This window comes from Sapajus apella, unplaced genomic scaffold (genome assembly GCF_009761245.1).
Source record: "Sapajus apella isolate SASKATOON/1434 unplaced genomic scaffold, GSC_monkey_1.0 scaffold24, whole genome shotgun sequence".
Lineage (NCBI taxonomy): Eukaryota > Metazoa > Chordata > Mammalia > Primates > Cebidae > Sapajus > Sapajus apella.
The window spans coordinates 20,415,046-20,430,109 of record NW_022436964.1 but is presented as its reverse complement, the minus strand read 5'-3'; the positions used below and the strand labels follow the sequence as shown (position 1 = coordinate 20,430,109).

The window sequence follows — 15,064 nt, the reverse complement described above, 5'->3', positions numbered from 1 at the left end:
TATTATTTTTAGAACTTTTGACAGTTTGATCTGTAAAATGTTATTTTATCTAATTTGCATTCTTAATTATTAACAATATTGAAGTTTTCATAGATTTATTGGTTGCTTGTATTTTTTCTTTTGGCCTTCTTTGGGTATATTTTTTGGGGGTACTCATCTTAGGAAAAGCTCTTTTTCCTTAGCTTTGTTGGATTCTACTTAATCCAATGATAAGAATCAGGCATTAATGCTGTATATATGCCTAGATTAATTTCCCAGTCATTTCTGATTACCCGTGCTTAATGATAAATGCAAACTATACCTTACCATCTTGAAGATCCAGAAGCCATTCTTATGTAGGAATTGCCAAAACTCGAATACAGAGGCCATTGTATGTATTTCTCCTAACATGACAAGTCTGAGGTGCTGATATAATAACTTCATCAGCATTTTCATATACCAACCTAACAAATATTGAGCAGTAGAAGAGATCAGGTGCTACCTGGATGGGTTTTGTAGCATACTTAGCTTTTCTAGTGTTTTCACATATATTGTAATCCTGCATTTTAGGATTGAATATTCATAAACTACCTGCAAATATTTCTCTTTAAGACCCGATGGGACCAGAACACAGAAAGTCCAAGTGCTTCACTTGTCAATGAGAAAGTTTAGCCATCACTGAATGTCATTCCATATCCAAAAAGGCACCGTATTTAGCTTTTTATTTTCTAAATCAGAAATTATTGGTGATGGTTCCCTTTGAGATATGTCCACAAGGCCAGAGAAGTCTAAGGGGGCTGAGGATGCACCCCAGGCTTTCTGTAAATTTTAACAGTTTATAAAGCCATCCTGTCTTTACATACAGTACTAATTCTTTTGGGGAATTTGCTGAGGCACATAGACACAGATTTCCAGACAGACTAGGACTGGCCATCTTTTTCATGACCGATATATATAGGAAATATATCTTTTCTCTTGAGGAATTGTCCATATGATCTGTTAGAACTTCTTTCGAGCTTGGCATTGAACCACACATCTAACATTGTCATCATGCCTCTCGTGCTCTTATGGCCCCATACAAGTTACTGAGTTCTTGCTTGACCAGCCACCCTCATCATTTTTGCGGCTGGTTTTGGATTTTTCATGGTTTTATTTTGTTCAAGATACATCTCCTTTCCTTTTACATATAGTTCCAAATTAACCAATCACCAGAAATAATATCATTAGGATCAGATGAAGATATGGAAATGGAGATTGCTCTCAAATGATGATACAGCTGTCACTTTCTTTGTCATGGGCCTGGTGTGGGTAGCAGCGGGGGTTAGAGGCGAGAATCCCTTGGAACCATTCACATTCATTCAACATATTATTGCAGAAAGAACAGAAAATTTGGGTGCCCATCATAGCTTGTGCGATTTTAAGCCTGTTATATCAAGCAGAGGATTGTGGGTCACGTGGGATACAATGTAAGGAAAACAATAGAGAATTTGTATGATCCAGTAGGCCACTACCTGTCAAGCACTGCTTCACTTGTATTTCTCTAAGAACTTTGCTGTGTGTGTCACTGGGAAAAATTTCCCAAATCCTGTTTTATTCTTTATAAAACAGAAGTTATTTTAAGGCTGGGTATGGTGGCTCACAATTGTAATCCCAGCACTTTGGGAGGCCGAGGCAGGCAGATCACGAGACCAGCCTGGCCAACACAGTAAAACCTCGTCTCTACTAAATATATAAAAATTAGCAGGGCACCTTTAATCCCAGTTACTGGGGAGGCTGAGGCAGGAGAATCACTTGAACCCAGGAAGCAGAGGTTGCAGTGAGCAGAGATCGCACCATTAAACTCCAGCCAGGTGACAGAGCTAGATTCTGTCTCTCAAAAAAACAAAAAAAAACCAAAAAAAACCGTTATTTTAAAAATCCAGTTTACTTACCTGACAGGTTGTATCAAATGAGATCATATACAGAGAAAATTCTTTGTGAGCGCTATAAATAATGTTCAGTTGTCATCATATTGGTTAATTACTTACTTTCCTAATCAACAGTTTTTTGAGTACTTACTATGTATCTAACATTCTGGTAGGCACTGGGAAGAGAAAAATGATCCTTTCTGTTAAAAGGCTTTGAAATTTATTGAAGAATATAACACCCACAGATGCCTGAAGTTAGCTACATTTAAGATACGATGCAGACAGTACACAACTTCTTTGGGAAGAGAACTCTCACTGGGAGCTAGCGTACTGGGGAGAGATGTCATGGATTAGAGCTTTGAAAGATTAAAGGATCTGAGTAATTACACAGGAGGGAGACTGGCTGCTAGGCAAAGGCCATTTGGGGAAGTTTTGTTCTTATTAGGTGTTTGAGATAGAAGAGAGAGTTCTCTGTTCTTATTAATACATTAATGAAGAAAATATAGTATTTGCTTTCTGAAAAATATATGATAATTCTTAAAAACTCAAATGTCCACGAAGTTATAGAATGTGCTTGCATGGGTTTATGCTCAGATTTAAATTGAGCCATATTTAGGTATAATTTGGGAGAAACGAGAATCATCTCTCAACAATGGAGCAAATGAACGTTTTACCATAGGCTGCCCTGAAACCAAGTAATATAATTTTATAAGCAAAGTATATATAGATGGATAACATACTTCTGTCTGTTAGTCACTGCTTAACAATCTAATATGCTCCAGTATGACAGTGACAGGCAAAAGCAGCACCTGAGAATATGCATCCACTCAGGCATGTAGCTCTGCCAAAGCTCTGGTTCTTTATGTTCTATGAACCTTTTCAACCTCAGGGTGTAAAGCAGTCAGTTGTCTCTGCCTCATATATGACAGGGCTACTAATTTAGTTTGGGTCCGAAAGCAATTCCTGGATATCTCTGGGGAAGAGACCAAAAGGCCCTTGACATCCAGTCACCAGGAGCCTTCAGCTGAGCTCTGCAGGAAGAGCCGAATGCTACAAGTGTGCTGGGAAAATAATTCAAAAGTGTCTGTGAGAAATTAAAAACTAGATGGTTCAAAAACCACTTTGGGGCTTGCAAAAAGACTACAGCCTGAATTAAGGATGTGGACCAAGAGGAAAATCTATGTCAAGGGCAACTGGATGTAAATTCCTGCTGTGTTTGTCATTGGTAAACATTACGTCACTCAATGGTAACATCTCATCAATCATGGTGTTACCACCTTGTACTCTGTGTTTCGGAGCTGAGATGTTTTTCTTGCTAATATCGTATGCTTGTAGGAAATGGTGTTTGTGGCTTCCATTTTGTAAAATGGAGTAAGATGAACAGGTGGGAAGAAAATGCTTCTCTTTTCCTTCAGTTCCTTTGCCACAGGTTGATGTTTAACAGCTGGAAATAGTTAATGTGTTCATTTTGAGAAGACACACGCTTTATAAAATGTTTTATTGTGATTAATTTTTTTGTCAGAAAAAAAATCTCAGTCGAAAGTCAATGCAGGTACATGTAATAAGCCAGGTTCTTCTGATACATACCATATCTGAGTCAAGAAATACAGTGTGTTATGTCTTGCCTCTGTGGCAAATTTGCCATCCAAGAGACAAATCTTTTCTCCTCAATTATGTTCACAATTGATATTAGCCAAAAGGTCGAGAAGTGATTTTTATTTTCAAGGCAACAATGTCACAGTAAAGCAAAATGAATTTTAAAGTCACCAGAGCTACATTCTGAACCATTTTGACATGCAGTTAATATATTGTGAGAGATAGGGTGTGCTTTGTAAAGGGTAAGAAGAATTGGAGAGGAATTTTTACAAAAGTGAACTACAGAAAGTGGATGATCTGCTGTTGGCCCAAAGCTGCTTGGATTTAAGAACAAGAGTTCACAGAAAACCCAACTAGCAAGTGTGGTTAAATCCTGCATGGCTCTAGTGCATAATTCCAGATATGACTTGTTATCAGTTTGTTACTTACTCCCTTATATGTTATAGCTGTGTTTATCCATTTTTTTTTTCATTTCCCGGGATGATTTGATGTGACTAAGTACTGGCAATGTGAATTATTATCTTTAAAAAAAATCAGAATAATTCCTTAATAAGTTGTGAAATTATTAGGTCCCGTGGACAACCCTTTGACCTAGAGGGTTTACATTTTTTTTTTTTTTTCAAATAAAGCACGAGTTTATACGTTACTTTCTCAAATAGATTTTACTTGAAGGCTGTGACTCTGTTTAGATCTGTATTGACTGCAAAGCCTGTGATAACATGCTGCACACAGTAGGTGCTTAACAAATACTTATTTGGTTGGCCTTGACAGATATTAGTAATTTTTCCCAGGTCTCTAATTTTTCCCCCATGTTGAAAACGTTATTTAAGAACAAAGCAAGGACTATTTATTATTAAAGTATTAAGATTATTTGTAACAATAGATCTTTTGTTATATTATTTCAGTGAGCATTAGGTTTTATTGTTCTTCTTGGTAAAATGTTATTTACCTGGAACTAAAAGCCTTGGATTTTATCTCAGCCCAAGAATGTGTGTTTAGCAGAGAATGTAATTAGGGGAAATACTTAAGGGATTGTCAATGCAGTGTTCCTTTAGCTCTTAAGCAATCCATATCCTGCTAAAATGTTTATCTTTTTTTTTTTCTTCCTTTCTGGCTGCTGTTCCAGGTCCCTTATTTCGCGTGAGTCTTTGGCGTCCACGACTTTGAGTCTGACGGAAAGTCAGTCGGCCTCGAGCGTGAAGCAGGAGTGGTCCCACGGCTACAGGGCCTTCCCTTCGCTTTCCTCCAACCACGGCTCTCAAAATGGCATTGATCTAGGGGACCTCCTTAGCCTTCCTCCCGGGACCTCCATGTCCAGCAATAGTGTCTCTAACTCCTTGCCATCTTACCTTTTTGGCATGGAAAATAGCCACTCTCCTTACCCTAGTCCTCGGCACTCGTCCACCAGGTCCCACTCGGCCCGCTCTAAGAAGAGAGCACTGTCCTTGTCCCCGCTGTCTGATGGCATCGGGATAGATTTCAATACCATCATCCGCACGTCGCCCACGTCCTTGGTGGCCTACATCAACGGGTCGAGGGCTTCCCCGGCCAACATGTCCCCCCAGCCAGAGGTCTACGGGCATTTCCTGGGCGTGCGCGGCAGCTGCATTCCCCAGCCGTGCCCGGTGCCCAGCGGCCAGAAGGGCGTGCTGGTGGCCCCTGGCGGCCTGGCGCTGCCTGCCTACAGCGAGGACGGGGCCCTGGAGTACGAGCGCATGCAGCAGCTGGAGCATGGCGGCCTCCAGCCAGGCCTGGTCAACAACATGGTGGTGCAGCACGGCCTGCCGGGCCCCGACAGCCAGCCAGCCGGCCTGCTCAAGACCGAGCGCCTGGAGGGGTTCCCGGGCAGCGCCCTGGACCTGCCCCCTGCGCCCTCTCTCCCTCTGCCGCCGCCCCAAGGTCCCCCACCCCCTTACCACGCCCACCCGCACCTTCACCATCCGGAGCTGGGGCCCCACGCCCAGCCTTTGGCCTTGCCCCGGGCCACCCTGGACGATGACGGGGAGATGGACGAGGTCGGGGGCAAACACTGCTGCCGATGGATTGACTGCAGCGCCCTGTACGACCAGCAGGAGGAGCTCGTGCGGCACATCGAGAAGGTCCACATTGACCAGCGCAAAGGGGAGGACTTCACTTGCTTCTGGGCTGGTTGCCCTCGACGATACAAGCCCTTCAACGCCCGCTATAAACTGCTGATCCACATGAGAGTCCACTCTGGGGAGAAGCCGAACAAGTGTACGGTGAGTTTCCGAAGCGCAAGGGTTCTTGAAGGCCCTTCTTGCTTCACATACATGTTTTTTCCCAACTCGGCCCATGGGACAGGTGATCTTTTCTTCTTGTATGGAGTTTGTGCATGTGGTGGTCTAGGTATCCATGAGGTGGGGCTCCTCTTCAGCTTGAGAAAGGGGAAGGTTTCTTCCATGATTAGTGGCTCTCCAGTTCCAGATTTCCTTCTGCAAAGGTATATACATGATCCATCCCAGCAGGGGATCAGTCTGCCACCCAGTCTAAAATCTTGGAATGGAGATGCCAGCCAGGTACCAACTTTGAGTTTCCTTAATGTGCATGGATGTGCCAGAGCAGAAGGACACAGACTGCCCATCGGCAGGCTTTGGTTCTTTTCCAAAGCAAATATTCAGTGACTTTTCCTTCCCTTTAGTAACCGGGCTAGAATTGGGATGGGGAGAAGAGTGGTTTTGATATTTGAAAAGGAACTCACCACTTAGCAACTTGGCTAGTAAAACTATTTCGACATGCATCCGCATGCCTGCACTCTGTACCTTCCAGGGTCGAGAGACTAGTTAATGATTTATAGCTGGGATAAAATCACCCAGGGGATACACAGGAGCAAAATCTCACAGGATCTCAACTAATTTTAAGAGGTAGTTTTTTTTAGAGAGGTATGAGGAGAAAGAGCAGAGATGCCTTTGGTGCCGAGGGAAGTGGGCCTGATGTCTCTTTTTCTTCGCCTCTGCCTTTCACAACGTCCATCCTGGAACTCTCTCTGTTTCTTGGCAAAATTTACTATTTTGAATAATACGATTCTTAAATGATTTCACAACAATTTCACACCTCACAGAAACCCTCAGGGTTTATAAGCAGGGCATCACCCGTGGGATCACAGGATGGCTTTGCACAATCTCAGACAGCTCACTTAAGTCTTGGAAAAAGAAGAACATATGTTTTATATTAGTTTAGATGGACAGAAATATTTCATTTAGAGTTAGAGTCTAAGATTTCTGTGTATTCCCTGGATATTGAGTATGGCGCAGGTCACTAAATATGTGAAATATATAAATCAATTTGAAAAGAACCTTATTTGTGCTATGGTTCCCCAGCCTGAGTTCCTTCTTTCTGTAGTACGTCAGTGATGATAAAGAATCTGAACCATGTATATGTTTGATTATAGATTGACCAAACTTTCTGATTCATGTAAAAGCAAACCAAACAGGTGATCACTATAATGCAAGTATTCAAAGCACCTTTTCACTGCCCATTAGGTATTTTTGAAAGAGTTTTAAGAATTTCCTATGGAATTGAATGACATTTCTTGTCACTACATTATGCATCACATCGTGATTTTTCTCAAGGAAAACCTGAAGCTGATACATTGCGAGAATGCCAAGTTATATGAGTGAAAAGAATAATTACTTTCCAGGTGGCAAAACCTTACTCTGTCACTAGGGTTCTGCATTAAAAATGCCAGTAAGAGACAAGCAATTGAAGACAATTTCATTTACTCTGGAACACACCGGCCTATTGCAGGCAGAAAAGACATTCAGACTCTGAAGGAAAACAGTCCAACCTTTTAGTTCTGACTAATCCTGGCTGAAAATAGTTTACTGGATTTGGCTTTACTAAAATAAACATAAAGGCTCGAATTATCCAGAAAAATATTTTTTGCATTGCAAAATTAATTTTTGTGAAATAGGATTTCCCCATTTTCCTACTCTTCCCATACTTTGCAAAGACATATAACTTTATAAAGTTGACTTTTGCTAAAATGCATGATGAATATCAAAAATAGAAATAGTTTAGTGAAAGAATAAGCTGATAGGTTAATGTTTGCAGGCTTAGACATAGCTTCTCATTTTATTGTTCAGGATGGGTATGGGAAGTGATTTCTCTCCTCCTGATCTGCCCACTCTCCACTTCTAAATGGAATCTTTATAAAATTCAGATTGGTGATTTAACAGTGTCTCGAATCTAGGACCACAAAGCATTTATTTACACATGTAATAGTGCTAATAATAAACAGGGTTTCTTAGGAACTGACTAATGTTGCAATTCTAGTTCTGGGGCTATATATTTTTAGCAGGAAGCCTGCATTTTCTTATAAAACATACATATCATAGGCAGTATGTCTTCTGAAAACTGTTATGTTGCTGCATGTCATTTGCTTGATTTGTAGGGTGATAGCCAACTGGCAGCAATTAATTTTGCTGTAAAAGTTTAGCAGTTCTCTTACGTTGTAATCCACAGATAGAAGACCTGGTTTTTAAAGTAGATATACACCTGGAAAAAATGCATTTTTCTGCCTTTTTCGAAATGCCTATTTATAGACTTGGAGTCCAGACACATACAACTGTTACAACTAAAATGTTTCATCTCCCACTTATTTAAAATCTGATGGTAATTGATTCAAAGCTCAAGATTCTTGCCAAGTAAAATGGCCACATTCTTCTTTTGGAAATGTGAAGTGATCTTTGGTTTTTGTGGCTGTGTCATACACTGCAGGGCTAGAAGCAGTCTAAATTATAAGACCCAGGCCATTTTTTGTTTTGTTTTACGTATGTTTAACTGCTATTTATTTTCTGTGAATGATAGAGTTAGTCATCATTTTTACTTGCTTAGCTTATTGACCCAAGAAAGAAATGATGACCACACTGTGTTTGGTGACCATGACTACAAGCAGCACAAAGAGCTTCTGGAAGTTATGGTAAAAGAGGGGTGTGTGAGAGGGCTACTCAGTGACAGCTTGCTTACAGTAAGCGGCTGCCCCTGATCTCCTCCCTCATGCCAAATTCCATGTCATGCATGAGAGAACACATTCTCAGAATATCTGACCATGACTCCCTGGACTTTTCAGAACCCTGGGATTCACATCACTCAGGATTCTAGGTGACAGAACTGTGGGAGGGCTGTGAATGTATTATTTGGTTAACTTACTGGAAGAAGAAAATGGGTTCTTTTCCTTTTCCCACCCAACCGATTCTACTCTTTTGTAGATATCTTTCTTATTGCTTCTGTGGAAAGCCCAACAACCTTCTCTCTTTCCAGGCCTGGTCTCGATTGCAGAGACATTCCCAACCAGTGGCAAAGGGCTTGAGAAGTAAAGACCTCTGTAGACAGACAGGCAGACTTCAGGTAGTCAGAAACTAGGATATAGCAATATTGTATTTAAACATACCTGACTCCATTCACTGCTGTCTATTAACTATAGTAATTTTTAGGTGCTGAATCATTCTATTTTGACCTTCCTGAGCTTAGACCAACTGCAACCTTAGTAAATCTCAGAATTATCAAAATATTTGAACATTCTCAGGTACAACTGTGGTATTCTATTAAATTTTTCTCAAATGGCAAGCTTTCACACTCTCAGGTCAGAACAAGTCATGGAGTCTCTGAGTTTGTCCCTTTCCCAAACCTGTTTCATGTTCCTAAAAGGACAACATGAAGTGTAACCCAAAACCATAGATGTACACTAATCATCCTTAACAGTATCCATAGTAATGGTTCCAACAGAGTGCACCCTGACAACGTTTTTCCTGTAGATCTTTTTGCCATTAAGTTGAAGAGTGTGCAATGATGGCTGGGTAACGTGCCCAGTGTGTTCTGAATGATCTTAGGCATGCTCTATCTGTTGGTGCTTCTCATGAGAAAGCTTGTCTGCCTGTCTGATGGAGGCAAAGTGAGTAGAGGGATAGGGTTCTGTTGCTAGGCTCAGAAACGCTGATGACTTGCCTTCACATGTGATTGAAAGCAGTTGTGCTAGCAGGCTAGGGAGTGCTGATAAGTGAATGTGGGTCACCACTTAAATGTTTCTTGTTTTTCCTGGATGAATTTTATCCAATAGCAAAAAGGAATTTTTCAAAACTTTTACCCACCCACGGATTTTCATGAAAATGTCACTGACCAAAGACCAGTTTTGAATTTTGTATGATTTGACTCATTTCTCTACAGGCATTTTGCCTGGCAAAATCCAGAGTATTTGCTTTGGCTTGGATACTGGGCGGTGGTGCTTTTTAAGTAACATTGGATTATGATTTCAAGAAAATAAATACAGAACTGGGACCATGTCCCCATTCCTCTTTTATGGCCTGATGGCCAGCTTTGGCCTTGTAAGACGTATCTTGAGGAAATGTAAATTTATTGTAAGCTGTGGAAGGTCTTCTTCACTTCCACTGTTATTTTGATAAGACATGGTGTTGATGTGATCTATGAACACAGGGACCTTAGGAAAATATCATCTAAGCATAATTCTTAATCGCAACTTCATAATCCTCATATTGGCAACAATGAATAAATTATCATAATGCCAAGTATCAATAAGGGTGTGGAGAAGTGGACATACTTTAGCATTGTTGCAGAAACTAAATTAGTATAACCACTTTGGAGATCAATTTGGTAACACCTAGTAACGTTATAGATGAGTATATCCAATAAAACCATGTCTAGGTGCCTACCCTAGAGAAGCCTTTGTACATGCCGGCAAGGAGACATGAAAAAAGGTGTTTATTGCTTTTGTTTTTTTAAAAAGTGTAAATTACATAACTGTCCATAGATAAGTCAATAAACTGTGGCTTATTTCTAATGAAATATAATAAAGGAGTTTAAAATTAAAATACACATACATGCATTACATATATATCTATTAACATGGATACATTTCAAAAAACAATGTTGAGTGAAAAAATTATGTGCAAAAGGGTATATGAGGTATTAATACAATTTATGTATATTTAAACACAAACTGGGCAATATTATATAGTTGTTGTAGATAAATAATTATATGATTAAACAGTAAAATCATATGGGCAGGGTAATCAGTAACGTTAGGATAGTGGATACATCTCAAAAGGAAAGAAATAGAAAGAGATGGGATGTGAGGATTTTACTTTCTCCTTTTTTCCCAGAGAGAGAGAGAACTGAAACAGATATGGCAAAATATTGTTATTTTAACTTGATGGTGGTAATATAGGTGTCATAGGTGTCTGTTTTACTATTTGGTATACTTTACTGCCTATTTGAAATATTTCATAACTATAATATATTTTTATATAAAAATAAATGAAAGCCAATTAGTATCACACTCCAATTTCTTTCCACCCATACTAGCTTTTCAGATGAGAACAAAGCCTAGAGAAATTGATTTTTCCAAGACCGTTATTTAGCTGTTCCATACTTAGAGCTTATGAGGCTGTATTTTTCAACCTCGGCGGACACTGGAATCACCTGGGGAGCTTTACAAAGTACCTGTACCTGGGTCCCACCTTCAAAATTTGTGATGTAATTGGCCTGGGATGCAGTTTCCAAGGTGATTCTAATGGGTAGCCAAGGTTAAGAACCAGTAGTATGAAAGTTTCCCAGTTCTGACATTAGTGCTAAATAAATAAAAACCTACCCTGTTACTTCTGTTGAGATGCAGAAATGCAGTGTTTAATAGAAAGTTCGTCTCTACTTATTATCAATGTCCTGACAATAATATCTACATTATCATCAGTGTCCCGACAATGATTCGGGGAGTTTAATGCTCCCTTGTAATAAAATTCAGAGACAAGATAAGATATTAGAGTGATTGATAGTGGCAGAAGGCTTTCAACTGAGTGTCTATTTCACATTCTGAGTCTTCTTTTTTCACAATTATTAGTCAGAGTTTGGGAGGAGTCTTGTACTAAGCCATGTGTACATTGTCGCCACCTCCCTGCCTTCTTGATTTAGAAGTGGAACTGACAAATCTGTCACACTGTTTCCATTTTTAAAGGTAAGATAGAGTGTTCTCTCTTCTAAACACAATGCAGACTTTCAGCTTTTAATAGAAAATGATCTTCAAAACACTTTTGCTACTATGGACACTTCTGAAGAGTTGGTAAGTTACCAAAATATTGAATTTTCTCTTTTATCAAATCTGCCTGATGTGATTAAATAAATAAAATTAACATTAATATCCTCTTTGTCTCTTGAGGCTGAAACACCACCAGTGAACATCTGGTAAAGATCAGAGCCAGTGTAGCTTCCAAGTCATATCCCACAAGGCATCCGTCTGTCAGATACTAAAAGCAAACTCAATGATTTAAAAAATAAAACCAAATCTTAAGATTTCTTTCCCAGCAATTTTATATAAGAGATACAAACATATTTATCTGTGTAAATACATGTTCAACATACTGTAGACACATATATATCACCATGAATTACGAATCCCTTAGTATAGGTAAAAACAAAACCACAGAAATTCTCATTAGATGGGGCATTGACTACACTCTATAAGGTATCTGTCAAATAGGGTTTCACATCCCAAAACACAGTTTAGAAACCTGCCGTTTGGTAAAGGTTTACTTTGGTTTCCCTTTAGAAGGCATTTAATTCAGTTTACCTGGGGAACTGACCTTTCATGAACTTTGTCCTGAAAATAAATTTATTGCAGATTTGGGCAAATGTTTCAAAGCTAATCATGGTTTATGTTTCTTTGCCCTGTGAGTCTAGCATTAATGAAAAACAATAGGAATGAGAGCAACCCTAAGAGGTTAAATATTTGAGGCTTTATCCTCATTAAACAAAATCATTAACTACATGATGGTTAATGTTCCTTTTAGTTCGTATTTGTTTTGTGGTTTTTCTCTAATTTCATGCCTTGAATGATGTCTTTAAAATTACAAAGAATTATGTAAATCTTTCATAAATGATCTGATTAAAGGAATGTATGTCAAACCTTTGGAGATTTGTTCATATATAGATTCTGAAATGTGTTTTTCTTAGTTCTTTCAGACTGCACCGGTGTGGAAAATTAGTTTGACAATATATTAGAAACGTTCTTTTGACCTTAGGAATATTTCTTGATTACCTTTTCTTTGAGTGGTCACATTGTCATCTTTGGGTCCAGATAGAATTTGAATGTGTAGAGTGAAAGACCAAACACATTTATTTTTCCAAAAGGAAGAGGTCATCTGATTCTTTTTGACTTTCAGAAAGGTTTTCTTCAAGTTTGGAGTAGAATGATTTGGAAAAGAGATGTTTATTTTTTTTCCAGGCAGTTTTGTTAGTTTCTGCTGTAATTACTGAGTCAGGGCTTCTAAGCTATCAATAAGACAATGCTTGTTATAACCCTGGGCAGTGGATCTGTGGCGGGTGAACCCAGAGCCTGAGCACAGAAGGCTTGATTTTACATCTGCTCTAATTCTGGAAAGCCATGTGTCCTTCATCCAGAAGGAAGACCAGTCTGTTTAATAGGTGTCATTGCTCATATAGGAGGTTGGTGTACATAGGAATGTGGTGAGAAAGTGGGATGAAACCTGTGTGTCTTTATTGCGCAGTACTGTATTTATTCCCCCTTTTCTTGGGCCACAGGTACTGAGCTTGAGTAGGGAGAATGGTTAATCTATTAGAAGGAGAATTTTGAATAATATTTTAATGATTAGTTTAAAGTTGTTGAGAAATTGAAAAATGATATGACCATTTTCTGGGCTGGCAGAAGCAATATGCTTGGGTAAATATATAGCCTAATGCTCTAAAATTAGGGTGAGCATATACTTTATTTTTCAAATCAGGACACTTTTGAGAGTGAAAGTTGGTTTGTCTCACTGGAATGTCAGTCTAAATCAGGACTGTCCTGGAAAACTAAGGGTATATAGTTACCTTACCCAAATAGTATGTGCACTAATGTGCCTACTCATTGCATTTTCATTCATTCTTTGGATCACTGAGTGAAAACTGTGTACCATATCTTACCTGGGAGGTACAGAAATAAATGAGACATTCCCTTTGGGAGCTCACAATCTACTAGGGGTGACCATTGTGTAAATAGTAAAACAAAAGCTGTCATATGTGGCTATGCAAACTTTTAATGCGAAACCTAGGGGAAGAATCTCCCAGGTATGCCTTTTGAGTTTGAGCAGGCTTGTTAGAGGATGTAACTGCATCCTGAAAGAAGACAGTAATTCTTAGAGAGAAAAGAGAAGAGGCTGTTTAAACCTGCATACCACCATATGAAATAGCACAGGAGTATGAAAGAGCACAGAGGAAGAAACAATTCCTAAGCAGTTTGATGCTCCAAGACGAGGTAGGAGTTGAAGTGAGGCTGGAAGAAGTCATGAAGGACTTAAACTACCAAATAGGGATAATGTTTAAGAATCGTGAATGTAGTTAATATAAATACAAATCTAGTCAATAAAAAATATCTTAGGATGGTAACATCACCGAGGTAGCAAGAACTGTGTTTCAGTGCATGTGAAATGAAACTTTGACTTCCCCAGGCCTTCTCCATTTTCTCTTAAAGCTTATAGTTTAATTCCTCATTAAAACATGTCTCTTAGCAGCTATCATATGAAACACACATTTGTCTTATGCCAAGTGATCAGCTAGGGAAACAAGTACATGTAGACTAGCATGAAAGCATTTTCTGTTGTGGACTTTAAAGAAAACAATTTAAAATCTGGGGAAGACTTAGAGACCAAAGTTGTTTGATCAATTATGTAGAATGATTAAGATGTGGACAGAGGCTGCATACATTATCCTGTGTATGAGTAGCTTTCCATTAGTTAAATATTTCCTTTTATAATCTGTAAAGAGAGTGAAGTATTGTACTGTTAAACAAAGGTTTGGACTGGTGCTCACTATGCTGAGCTTGTCAGCCTTTTCAAGATTTTTTTCCGTTCACTGCTGAGATTTACTTTGGAATTTTTTTTTCTGCTCAGACTGAATTAATACAGAACAGAATGAAATGCTTGAGCTGTTTAAAGTAGAACAAATTAAATCAATTCCCATCAAAATGGCACCTGTTCGCAGTGATTCAGTCCTGAACACCACAGGGCCCCATGTTTCTCTAGACTGAGGAAGGGAGCTTGAAAGAAAATCTTGGCTTTTGTTACTTGAGCTTCTTGCTCTGGCTACATGAGCCTTCCCTGGGTTTGAGCCACCCAAGGTTGTAGAGTCATTTGCCTGTTGACCAAAGAGCACAGCTGAAGCTCAGGTCAGTGGACTCAGGCATTCAGAGTGTTTTAGAGAGGGCATCTGATTGGTCCTGGATCCTTGCTTTAAAAATTTATGAGGCAGCTTCTCAGGCTTCTCTCACCAGAACAATTTTCTTTTCTGTGTTTTAGAATGTTTGTTTGAAAGTGCTTTCATTTTCAAGTAGGGCCTGCATATTGGGCCTGTTGCGTGTGTTTTGATGAGAAATATTGTCCTGGTGACCTTTTGTCAGTGTCTTTCCCCATCCCTACTCCCAGTGTCTAGTATGAAAATTGTCCAGAAAAGAGCAAATGGTGATTTATTAGCCAAGAGAATGGATTTGGGGTTGGGAGAACAGTTGTAATGAAGCGAAAATGGAGAACTCAGCGTTAAACAAAATTCTGAAATAGAAATTT

The 15,064-nt window shown here is 39.2% G+C and overlaps 1 protein-coding gene across 1 annotated transcript in view; it reads left to right on the top strand.

Annotated features, from left to right (window-relative positions):
* GLIS3 (GLIS family zinc finger 3) overlaps window positions 1-15,064 on the top strand; it is a 486,336-nt gene that overhangs the window by 169,413 nt on the left and 301,859 nt on the right. The window contains exon 4 of the mRNA XM_032291036.1: window positions 4,609-5,722. Within this exon, the coding sequence (XP_032146927.1) occupies window positions 4,609-5,722 (1,114 nt within the window). The remainder of the gene's footprint in view (window positions 1-4,608; window positions 5,723-15,064) is intronic.